Source organism: Schistocerca piceifrons, chromosome X (genome assembly GCF_021461385.2).
Source record: "Schistocerca piceifrons isolate TAMUIC-IGC-003096 chromosome X, iqSchPice1.1, whole genome shotgun sequence".
Taxonomy (NCBI): Eukaryota; Metazoa; Arthropoda; class Insecta; order Orthoptera; family Acrididae; genus Schistocerca; species Schistocerca piceifrons.
Genome location: NC_060149.1, coordinates 198,789,250 through 198,802,642, shown reverse-complemented (window position 1 = coordinate 198,802,642; position 13,393 = coordinate 198,789,250). Strand labels below are relative to the sequence as shown.

The 13,393-nt window shown below is 37.2% G+C and overlaps 1 protein-coding gene across 2 annotated transcripts in view; it reads right to left on the bottom strand.

The window, feature by feature from the left end:
- Positions 1-8,332: 8,332 nt before the first annotated feature.
- Positions 8,333-13,393, bottom strand: part of LOC124721125 (OTU domain-containing protein 5-like) — a 94,196-nt gene continuing 89,135 nt past the window's right edge. For both annotated transcript variants that reach the window (XM_047245941.1, XM_047245942.1), the window contains exon 10: positions 8,333-10,086. In XM_047245941.1, the coding sequence (XP_047101897.1) occupies positions 10,056-10,086 (31 nt within the window). In that variant the 3' untranslated portion in view covers positions 8,333-10,055. The remainder of the gene's footprint in view (positions 10,087-13,393) is intronic.

Sequence of the window (13,393 nt, the reverse complement as noted above, 5' to 3'; positions counted from 1 at the left end):
ATTCAGTCAGACCTCCATAAGATTTCAAAGCAGTGCAATGATTGGCAGCCTGCTTTCAGTGTTCAAAAATGCAAAACTGCGCACTTCACAAAACAAAGGAACATAGTATCCTATCAATACATAAGTGTATTACAGCTGGAATCTGTAAACTCATATAAACCTGAGGTGACAAAATTCATGGGGTAGTGATATGTACATATACAGATTGTAGTAGTATCGCGTATGCAAGGTATAAAAGGACTGCATTTTGGTGGGGCTGTTATTTGTACTCAGGTGATTCATGGGAAAAGGTTTTTAACATGATTATGGCCACACAACGGGAATTGACATACTTTGAATGCAGAGTGGTAGTTGGAGCCAGATGCATCGGACAATCTGTTTCGGTAATTGTCACGGAATTCAATATTCTGAGGTCCACGGTCTCAAGAGTGTGCTGAGAATACCAAATTTCATGCATTACCTCTCACCACAGACACTGCAGTGGCTGATGGCCTTCACTTAACGACCAAGAGAAGCGACATTTGGGTAGAGTTGTCAGTGTTAACAGACAAGCATCACTGCACGAAATAACCACAGAAGTCAATGTGTGATGTACAATAAACATATCTGTCATGACAGTGTGGCAAAATTTGTCGTTAATGGGTTACGGCAGCAGACGACTAATGGGCCTTTGCTAACAGCACATTGCCTACAGCTTCTCCTGGGGTCGTGACCATATCAGTTGGACTCTAGATAACTGGAAAACTGTGTTCTGGTCAGAAACTGTGTTCTGGTCAGATGAGTCCTGATTTCAGTTAGAAAGAGTTGATGATAGGGTTTGAGTGTGGAGCAGACCTATGAAGTTGTCAACAAGGCACTGAGCAAACTTGTGGAGATTCCATAATGGTGTGGGCTGTGTTTACTTGTAATGGACTGGGTCCTCCTGTCCAAATGAACTGATCATTAACTGGAAATGGTTATATTTGACTACTTGGAGACCATTTACACCCATTCATGGACTTTATGTTCCAAACAATTATGGAATTTTTATGGGTAACAATGCACCATATCACTGGGCCACAACTTTTTGCAATTGGTTTGAAGAGCATTCTGGACAATTCGAGTGAATGCTTTGGCTACCCATCAAACATTTATAGGACATAATCTAGAGGTGAGTTCACACAATATCCTGCACCTGCAACACTTTAGCAATTGCGGGGAGCTACAGAGGCATCATGGCTCAATATTTCTTCAGGGGACTTCCAGCGACCTGTTGAGTCCATGCCACGCCAATTTGCTGCTCTGTGCTGGGCAAAAAGAGGTCCAACACGTTATTAAGAGGTGTCCCATGACTTTTGTCAGCTGAGCATACATACTTTAGCGTAACATTTACTAGGGACATGAAGTGGAACAACCACATAGGCTCAGTTGTGGGTTAAGTAGGTAGCAGACTTTGGTTCATTTGTAGAATACCAAGCAAACTGCTTGCCTATCACTCACGCAACCTATCCTAGGATATTGCTCTCGTATGTTGCACCCATACTAAATAGGACTGGCAGGGGATATTTAATGTATATAGAAAAGGGTAGCACATATGGTCACAGGTTTGTTTGACACATGGGAGAGAGTCATGGAGATGTTCAAAGAACTGTACTTTCAGACACACTAAGATAGACAGAAAGTCTACAGAGGAAGTTACATAAACCAACTCTAAATGATGACTCTACAAATATACTACAATCCTGCACATATCGCTCCCAGAGGGATGATGGGGATAAGATTAGATTAATTACAGCATGGTTCAAATGGCTCTGAGCACTATGGGACTTAACTTCTGAGGTCATCAGTCCCCTAGAACTTAGAACTACTTAAACCTAACTAACCTAAGGACATCACACACATCCATGCCCGAGGCAGGATTCGAACCTGCGACCGTAGCGGTCGCGCGGTTCCAGACTGTAGCGCCTAGAACCGCTCGGCCACTCCGGCTGGCATTACAGCACGCACATAGGGGTTTAAACGATCATTTTTCTTGCACTCAACATGTGAGTGGAACGGGGAAAAAGCCCCAATACCAGGTACAGTGGGCTGTATCCTCTGCCATGCACTTCACCCGTTATAGTTGTAGATGTATTTGGTCCAACCACCTGTATTCAGGAAACTTCAATCCAGGTATGACTTCATACTCTTCATAAAGCCTTTTGTTAGGCAAAATATTTGAGACACTTTTGAGCAGAGTGCACAATCACAAATAGCAAAACAGTAAGATCAAGTGAAAGCAGTCTTCATGGTTGGTTGGTTGTTTCGGGGAAGGAGACCAGACAGCGAGGTCATCGGACTCATCGGATTAGGGAAGGACGGAGAAGGAAGTTGGCCGTGCCCTTTGAAAGGAACAATCCCAGCATTTGCCTGGAGCGATTTAGGGAAATCGCGGAAAACCTAAATCAGGGTGGCCGGACACGGAATTGAACAGTCGTCCTCCCGAATGTGAGTCCAGTGTCTAACCACTGCGCCACAAAGCAGTCTTCATCTCCCATTTTAGGAATTTTATACTATCACATCATATCAAATGTGTATTCAGACTGTCAGCGACTGCAGAAGCCATTCTGCTCAGCACAGGGTACAAACTACAACAACTTTAGAACTGAGTGTAACGTATTTTACCATAGCAGAAAAAAGAATTCAGCCGAACATTCTGAACAGTAGACATAGTGTTCAGAAATTAATGCAGACATTGGGCTCCAGAAAGTTACACGAGCTACTATTGTGAAACACTGTACTGTTAAGGACATCTAACGAATTACACAGAACCTCAAACATGAAATGTCTGTTGAATAAAAGAAGTCATAGGAACCAAGCCACAAGTCTCATTGGTAGAGGAACACTTTCTAGGCAAAGCACAGGCTGATTTTGAGACTAGTGTAGAGGCAGCACAAGTTGAAGAACACCTCTGTAAACTTCAAAATCAGTAGGCAAATCAAAATTACAAATCAATTTTAGTTTTGGAATTCAGAAAATGTTAGTTTAAGTAATTGTATGCTGTATCTTTCTTCACTATTTATCACAAAATTTTTCTCTATTTCTAATACCTGATAGTTACGAAGGTTCTTTTCTGTGCATTTCTGGAATCCCCCTCACTTTAATTTCAAACAGGATAGAGATTTATGGTTTTCTTTTCAGCAAAATTACTAATCCTTTCTACAGCAAACTTCTGTTTCTTTCTCAGACTACAGGCCACAAACTCAATTTACAATAAAGAAATTTCACATTCTTGTAAAAACAGCCGTATCATTTAGTTGTTACCAAACTACCTTTGTCATCAAACATTCAAGAAATCAAATTTTTCTGGTTGAAACTGAGAAAATAACCAATAAAAAGTAATTTCAATGATGATTAAAACTGCATAGTGGACTCAGAGATGAAGCTGGATCACTTTACAAGTATTACTTTTTCAGTTCAGCTCAGTGAACGTACTTCTGAGACAATCTTTTGGCATTCCACTGTTCTACAGTTGCAAACTGCATAGCAGCTGTCCTGTGATGATGTGGGAACAACAAGATACAAAAGAAAAAGACCTGGTCCCATTTCACTTACACAGGCAGAAGCAGAAATCTGTTGACAAACTTTCAGAGGTTGTTCAGGGATACCTTCTGAGTATTCTGGTGGAAGTTACCTACAGCCTCCAGTGGCCCATCACAAAGTAATAATAAAACAGTCATCTATTCTGTTTGTTACCCCAATTATCTTTCTTTCTGTGCAACTACCGTCACAACAATGAAAAAGAATGTAACGCACAACCAACACATCTCATTTCTCATAGAAACCTACGTACAGATGCAAAAGGACTGTGATGCAGTTATCACTCCATGACCAGTTCAGTGTAGGTCTCGTGCCATTCGTCCACTGCATTTGGTGAAACTGTGCATGAAGTGCTTATCAGTCACCTCCATCAGTAAACCTATCCACAATGCTATGTATCACTATTAACATACAACTAACACTGCAAGAAAAACAAACACTAGACAGAACAATGTAGTACTGAAAGCAAGTTTGAGGGCGTAGAGTAAAACGAGCATTTTTGTTGTGAACAGTGAGTATCACGAGCGAATGGAACAAGTTTTTGTTTCCGAGACACACAGTGTACATGAATATCTGCTCTGCTATGTACAATAAAGATACAAAACTAGTGGTGGCATTAAACCAAATGAAATGCAATAACTCTGTAATGGGCCACCACAGACTGGGTCCCCAATACCAAAATACTCAGATGGTCTCCCTGAATGGCCTCCAAACGTTTGACAGAAGAGGTCTGGTTTACCTTGTACGTCCATATAAAATAACTTGTCACTGGGCCAAAGAGACACTCCACTATGTATCTCACCATGTACAATAAAATTATATAAATTGTGATAACAGTAGAATTCTGTAAAACAGAATAAAAACAGAAACCAACAAATGGGAGATACAATATCATAGTGCTGCGAAGAAAAGATACCACTGTTACGGTTGACTTAATATTATCAATTTATGAAATCTACTGCAACGAAAATCTTCAAGAAACTAACTTAATACACTACACAGCTTTTAGTTCAAGGTGTCACAATAGACAGTAAAAAATCATTATGTAAAATAATCATTTTCTGTATAAGGAAGCTGACTTTGGAACAATCTTCCTGAAACTATTAGAGAAATTAAAATCCCTTCAAATTTAAAAAGACAGCTAATGGCCCACCTTCTGTCACAATAGCTCTCTCTTCTTGCAGCTCACTCTCATCAACCCGCCCTCCCCCACCACTTTTCCCTCCCACTGTCTACCAAGTTCTCTATTCAGATTCTCTTCTTTCCTAGCAACCACTGTCACTTTCATTCTCTCTCCCACTTTTTTTTAAATACAAAACAAGGCTTCACAAATGCTAAAGAAGTCTAAATCATTCTTAAAAACTCCATTATTTTACTACTACTACTACTAATAATAATAATAAATTAGTGTCACTTTATTATCATTGCAAATTATTGTTATTATTATTGAGTTTGTTGTGTAGTAACTAATAAATATCATTCTTAATTTCTCCATTATTTTATCACCATTATTAGTGTTATTATTATTGCCAATTACTTTTTATTAATAATGCAAATTATAATTATTGTGACTTATGTAATATTTTTTGTGTGTGTTGTTCCTGGTCAGGCTAAATAAGCAACTCAAATAAAAGTCAAAAGTGTGACTGAGTGTAATGTCACAATAAAAGTGCATAGGTTAAGGCTTCAATACTCAGTCAGTCATTGGATTTTTTTCCTGTCAGTTATTACTTTCTTCACCCCTAGCAATGATAAGTTAATGTGAAAAACTCTGAGTTTCTTAGTGGTTTGGTGTCCATGTTAAACAGTAGGTCACTCAATAACTGGCATGGAAAGATAGTTTATAGGCCAGAGGAAGGCAAGGGCATGCCGCCTACGACAGCACCATGGCTAATGTTGGTACATTCTTCTGGCTGAAATGACCACCACCACCACCACCACCACCACCACCACCACCACCACCTCCTCTTCCTCCTCCTCCTCCGCCTCCTGCACCCTGTCATGCAATTTCGTTTTGTTCATTTCCATCCCTAATTTTTATGTCAGCTCACAAATTTCTATTGCACTAATATTGGACTGAGTAGACCACCTCAATACTATTTTCTGTTAGTACCTCAGTAATTTTACTAATACTTTGTCTTTTGTACATCAAATTAAACAACTATCCCCAGCATCAATACTCCTTTCATATTCCCTTGCAATGATAAAATATATACGCATATTTATTTTCACAGATATGATCTAGGCCAGCCTCCAATCTATTAACATGTAACATTTCTCTGTACAGAAATCACATTTCTATCTTTCAGCTTGTCCACATTATTAATTGTCACAACAGCCCAGTAACAGAAATTTAAGTAATTTAGGAGTAAAGGAGACAACTTGCCAAACACCAGAAGCTATTGACAGGCATGCGCGCGCGCGTGTACACACACACACACACACACACACACACACACACACACACACACACACACACACACAGAGAGAGAGAGAGAGAGAGAGAGAGAGAGAGAGAGAGAGAGAGATTGCTTTTGGAATAAATGCTCTCTCTTCTGTGTGTGCCCTCTGACAACTCTACACTCCTGCTGTTCAGTGAGTGATCTCCTTTACTCTTAAATTATTCATGTTCTACCAGAACTACATTTTTATACAGCAAGAGTGTTACTTAGTTTCAGTATTCTTTCATATGCAGGTTAGTTATATTAGTCCATGCATCTCGTTAGAATGAAATTACAATGAAATGAACACCCTTAGCTGCTTACAGGCGTTGACATACGTCAACAGGGACAGATGAAAATGTGTGCCCCCACTGGGACTCGAAACAGGGATCTCCTGCTTACATGGCAGACGCTCTATCCATCTGAGCGGGGGTACTACAAATGTTGTACGGGACAATATGTTGAGAATGTGGGTTTTGCAGGAGGCGTGCCAGAGATAAATCCCTGCAGTCACGCTATCGTCTGTGTCCTCAGTGGCTCAGATGGATAGAGCATCTGCCATGTAAGCAGGAGATCCCGGGTTCGAGTCCCGGTCGGGGTACACATTTCCATCTGTCCCCGTTGACATATGTCAACGCCTGTAAGCAGCTAAGGGTGCTCATTTCATTGTAGGTTCTTTGTCAGTTGCGCATTTAAAAGTCACTATTTAAATCTCAGACCTCCCTCACAGTCTCCTGTAAAATGTCTATCCTGCAGCTATTCCTACTGCCAAGTTCTAATATGTCACCTCAGTGTACAATAAATCTGTGACAATTGTTTCCCACAGGTATAACAACACAATCATATTTGGCCGATTGCAAATAACTTAACAGTCCATGCCTTATGTTAGTAGCATATTTCCACATTCTTTACTGCTCTATAAACTCTAAATTTACTTCAGCACACATTCACATTTAAATTCTTAACCTTCATTTTAGTCTAAGTGTGCCTCACTCACACTCCACATCTGGTGTATCTGCAGCATTTTAGGTCTCTCTGCACCTTCTTCCAGTTTCAAATTGAATTTAGTTCTTTGACAACTTCATAAGTTCCTTCTCCCTAGTATTAATCTGCCACATGCTGTCATCATCATAGCAGTCTCCCTGCTGTGTATTCTTAATTTGCGTAACTGCACATACCACTTCTTGTTTTTGGACTTTTGTGCAGTATCATTCTCTGGAATAAGGTGGTTTCTGAAGGAAATAGTTAAAACATATTCTGCAATCAGGTAATCAATTAACAACTTTGGGATTTGCTGCTTGCACAGTAATTTTGCAATATACAAAAGAGTAGAGGGTAGCATTGAAGGATGACTTCCAAATGTGAAAGTGCAAAACAACCATCACTCCATTTTCTGCCAAACTGTAACAAGTACATCAAACACTCTGAAAATGCTCCAATTTGCCTACCAATTTTATCATTCAGATGACAGAGCTACAAACTTTCTTCCCTCCTCATCATTCCACAATTATCTGCACTTCAGCAGTTTACAACATTCAAGCTCTCTTTAGGCTGGAAGCACATACAAAAATTCAAAATTGCCAAAAGCTTTTCTTGCATATCTGATTATGGATGGTGTCAGTTAAATTGGTACAATATGTAGTAAAATAATGATTGTGTGCATAAAAGCCCTTTAATACACCACTACCCACAAAACAACTAATATTGGCGTATCTTCATAATTGGCACGGGTAACCAAGTGCTTTCAATTTTTCACTACCAGATAAGGTATAAAGTTAATAGTCAATTCATTCTGTACTATAATAAGCAGTGTGTAAAATCAAGCAGAAAATTATGTTCCTATATACAGCAACTTACCATGGCTACAGCATAGCTGGTGAAATTCTGTCGTGCTACCTTAACTGATATAACTGTGCAATTAAGTGTCTGTAAAGATAGTCGAGATGGAATGTGTAATAAGCAGAAAGATCTGGTATTATGCCACATGCATTTATTAGCCATACATCAGACTGTTAGCAAATTTCAAACTGGCAAAGAAAACAAAATTATAGGGATAAAAACCACATGTAAGCCAGTGGTCATATTTACATGATATCACAGTCTTTATGAACTCTGAAAATTCAGAGTAGGTAGGTACTTGCAATTACACTGCTGCACAGAATTTTATGGTGTCCAACTCTCAATGTTTTTATGCAACAATTTATGGATTTACACAATGAACATAAGTGCTAAGCCAGTGTTTGAGGGGGATGCAGGTGGGGCTAGGGGAGGTGGAAAAATAATCTACTGTTATGAGATGAGTTATCTTCAGAGTAGCAGCTAAACAAAATCTCTCACTTTAAAATGTCTTGTTTTGCTTCTCAGTTTACATACACAATGAACATAAAAAACTTGTCACCACAATATTTAGGCAGAGATGGCAACTTGCCTACATATTCCAAGGCATCTTAAAACGAATATATCTGATTACACTGTCCTTAAGCAGACTGCAGACACACTCTCACAAAAATGGCATACTGCAACAAAGGACAGTGTACTCATGAAAACATAGAAATATCACAAAAAGTTTCAAACATACCTATTAAAAAATTCTGAAATGTTATAGCACCTTCTACAGTTTCAGGAAGGCACGACTGGGCCAAGAATTGGTGTTTTCCACAAAACAGATAAAGCTGGTAAACACTCTTACTGATTGTAACACACACACACACACACACACACACACACACACACACACACACATTTTTTTTTTTTAGCTGGTAAACACTCTTACTGATTGTAACACACACACACACACACACACACACACACACACACACACACACACACACACACCTCTTTACCTAGTCTTTTATTAATTAAAAATCGTGTCAAACAATACGTGAATGGTCTACATCTAAATTGTAATGGCAGTAATCTATCACACAGGCAGTATACATTTACAAATTTATTGTATATGCAAAAGTAAGTATTTATTGCAGTATTTAGAAATTCAATGGAGGCAGTTCTGTTCCACTAATTTTTCAACCATGTTTACACATGTATGTGATCTTAAAGTTCTAGATTTTTTTTGTAAATAAATAAAGTAAAACAAAAGATTTAATATTAACATTGCAGCAGACTGCAATATAACATTTTTAGCAGAATAATGGCAACACATTTATGCCTCTGTCCTTCTGAAGACTATCTACTGCCTGTTAAATATCTCTAAAAGAAAACGATAAATACACAAAAACGAAAGCACAAACAGATTAGGCATAACAAAACTTTAATCAATATAACTATAAAAATATACAACTAAATATGCATAATTTTGGAAAGGAAAGAACAGATTTATAACATAAGGTCACTATATGATAAACAAACAGAAAACTGAAGCATGAACATATTAACAAAAGTGTATGGTGTTTGTGTTTTACTCAGAGCACATACTGTTTGTCAACATAACTTTATCAACAATATCTCTTTTAAAATATCACAGAGTGGGTCACTGAATATAAAAACTTACAAATTCCAGTAGAATATTACAGCAGAATATAATTGTAATAAATCAACTGCAGTACTGAAATGAAAGGAAGAAGCAGAAGCTTATCTTCAAGCAGCTTGAAAAAATTATATAAGTGCTGAAATTTAATTTCAACTGAACTCAAGAAAATCAAATAATGCTCTCACTAATTAAAAAATACAATCAACTTTTTCTTATACCCCTCACTTCACACTTTTCAGAGGTATATAATTCAGAGTGTCTTCGATGTTCTGTTTCATTGGGTGAAATTTGAAATTACACACACATGATAAACAAATTTAAAATACAAGTATCAGAAATTTATACATTATTATGCTGTTCATATTAATCTGATTACAAAATGATATGTCACACAACTCCACGAATACAGTAGAAACAATGCTGGTGACTGAATTCGTAACTTGTTTCCATGTTTTGTTAGATAGTTATTACAAAAAAAAGTTGACAGACAACAATGTATTTTCTGCCAAATTTAACAACTTTTAAGTCACTTTTTTCTGTTTGAATGCACTTCACTCCACAAAATGATTCTAAACTGATGTCTTCCCTATAACACAGAACCTGAAAATTGACAGGCAATCCTGAAAATTGACAGGCAATTTCATGCTTTGCCAAAATGTTACACCCTTAATTTTAAGAAAAGCTAAGCAAATATTATGCCTATAATTTGGCTGCAAGTCATAGCTAATTACAATTGTTGTTAACCAGTATTTACAAATGATTACCTTAAGAAAATTTTAAAAAATTAACATTCAATTTGCAAATCTTACATAATATCATTATGTACAAAAAGTATGACAAAATTATATCTGTGCCACAAAAAAAGATTAAAATGGTCTTTTTTACCACAGTGATGATTATATCTTATACATATCCACACACGATAGATGCCTTGCTTCAACTTTATGAATTTTCAAAATTTTCCATTAAGCTGAAATATATCACAGAAACTGATAAATAGAGGAAGATCCATATAACACACACACACACACACACACACACACACACACACACACACACACACACACACTAATAATAAACCAACTGTAATCCAGAACACCTTGAAACTGAAGGAATGTTTAAGAATTAATAAAAAAAATCGAGGAAGTACCAAAAATAAAAGTAATACACGACTGATACCTGTCAGAAGCAACTGAAGTGAGCAATATTCTGCTACAAAAATAGTGTAAAAATAAATGCGAGGTTTTTAAGTTTGCTGTCTAGGTCATTAGAGCCTTAGTGGAAGCTCAAATTAGACAAGAATGAGAAGGAATTGTTCATGGTTAAGGAATCACACCAGCATTCCCCTGGAGTTGGGTGAGGGAGTCTCTGAAAAACCTGCATCAGACTGGTTGGATAAGAATATGGACACAATCTCTCTCAAATACAAGTGAAGGTGTGTGTGTGTGTGGGGGGGGGGGGGGGGGGGAGGGAGATACAGGGACCATTAAGAGTAAGAACAAATTAAATGTGTCACTCTGTGCAGGAAGTGACAAAACTAGTTACGTGTAGAACAAATATAATTTTTATAATATTTTGATGAAATCTTTCCACAAAACACTCTAATCATTTGAAACTGTCCCCATAAGACCCACAGCTTCAGGTGATTGAGAAGAGAAAATATAAGAAAATGCTGTTTGACAATAGAGTGTATAGCAATGAGATCACAGGATAGCATAATTTCAACTGATACAAAACTGTGCTCTTGGAAAAGACAAAGACGACAGGGATGTATAATTACCACTGATGGAAGCAAGTACAGTAATTGTACAGAAAAATGCTAACTGACACGTTAATGAAACAGAAAGTCCCCTAAAATCATCCAGCTCATACAAAAACGAACTGAGAACAGTAGTGTGAAATAAGTGACTATAGCTGTGGCAATATTCACTTTAGCACAAAGCTAAAAGGAAACAGAACTCTATATAAAGTCTAGAACCATGAAATCTTACCTCTGTTCTCGGAAGTAGTCTTTATAAACAATATGAGGCAACTCATCCATAAATGGATATAGTATGAAGCTGTTACATCCACAAAGCTGCAACAACATTTCAGGAAACTGGGGAACTGCTTGTACAGATGTCAACGCTGGTTGCCATATTCCCACAACTTTTTTTTTTTTTTTTTTTTTTGTGGTGTTGGGGAGGCACTCCCACCCTCTCGCCCACAGCTTGTCCAACCTTCATCACTAAACAATATCCCACCTCAATTGCAGCACCAAATTCTGTATCTTAGATGGTGCTCAAGAATAAACAGAAGGCTTAAAGATTGTTTCATCACACACTGACCTTCGAATTCTGTAACCTATGAATGTAATCGGCAAAACCATGTATCTCATTAACAATGTCAGTCTCTCAAATACACAGACACAGCAATAGAATTAGGAACAGATCAATCTGATAATGACATATGCTGTTTACCTGTAAACAGACACTGACACAAGAATGTAGAATGTAAATTAACCACAGCACTTTTTGAATGCTGTACTTTTACAATTAGATAAACAAATTTAACTTAGATCAAACTTTACCAAACCACAATAATTAAAAACCGATATATATTTTTCAAATCGATGCTATTGCAAGGCATGTATACCAGTTAAAAGTGATACATTACAGCCAACTAGTGCCAAGAAATTGTGTTAAACAGTTTGAAATCCAAAAAACTTAATTGAATCACTGTATTATGATTACATTTCATTCTTCTTGTGACAAAATACGTAGAGAAAATATTATAAAAGACCAAATGGGAAAATACAGATAAGCATACAAAAAGGTAACTAAAGCATGTGTAAGGAACATTTACACCAATAATGGATATACTGTAACGGAACAGATGTAAATATCCAAAGACATCTGATAGACTGAATTACAAGACCTCATACCCAAGCACAATGTATAAGATTTTGAACTATTTACAGCAAACGAATGTCCCTAAGAAAGATTTAATTTAGTTGGGTAGCAAAGTTGTGGCCTAATATATCATGGCCCGATTGTCTCAGCACTACTGTGTGGAGTTAAAATGGTCAGAGGACCAATAAGCTATTAATATTTTGGGGAACCAGCCAGTAATTAACAAGACAATGATATAACAGAATCTGCAAAAACTCATCTAAAATCCTGGGCGAAGAATTCTGAATGTTGACAGTGCCCAACATAACAATACAGTAAGGGCTTAGCACCAAACATGGGAACTTCGAAAACCCAACACGAAATTTTGATAGATACCGGTGAATCATTACAGTGAGTTTTTTCAAAAATAAAGTAATTCCAGATTCTCTAGTATAACTGCCTAAACTTATTACTGCTCCACAGCACACATTAACTGAAGAGTGTTTAAAACATGTCCTACAAAATTCAACACTACTTATGAGAAACAATCAACCTGTTGTTAGTACTGTACACTTACCTATTCCTAATGATAACAACAAGCAAAGCACAATATTATATCAATTTATATTCCATTTTCTTCCTTCCTATCTTGGTGTCTATCTTCACATCATTCGATTACAAGATTCTTTCAGCAATAATTCTGAGTACTACATTCTTACCACCTGCCTGCTGTCATAAGCCTACCTACTTGTTTTACCCCTCTTTACTGGTTAAACTTTAAATTCACAGAAGTGATTGTGATGGTCAGTCACCTTCAATTACAGAAATACAGCCTGCACGTCTGAGTTTGTCAAAATTTTCTTTATTGCATTTCTTAAAAAGTAAATAGCTGATACTGATTTTTCATCACTGTGATTCGTAACTGCCAGAGTATGTAAATGAAACTTATGACAACAACATAAATAGCTTCTAGTACTGACAAATATTAGCAATTTTATTAATCTGTGACTATTGCTTTTGAATGTATGTATTTATGT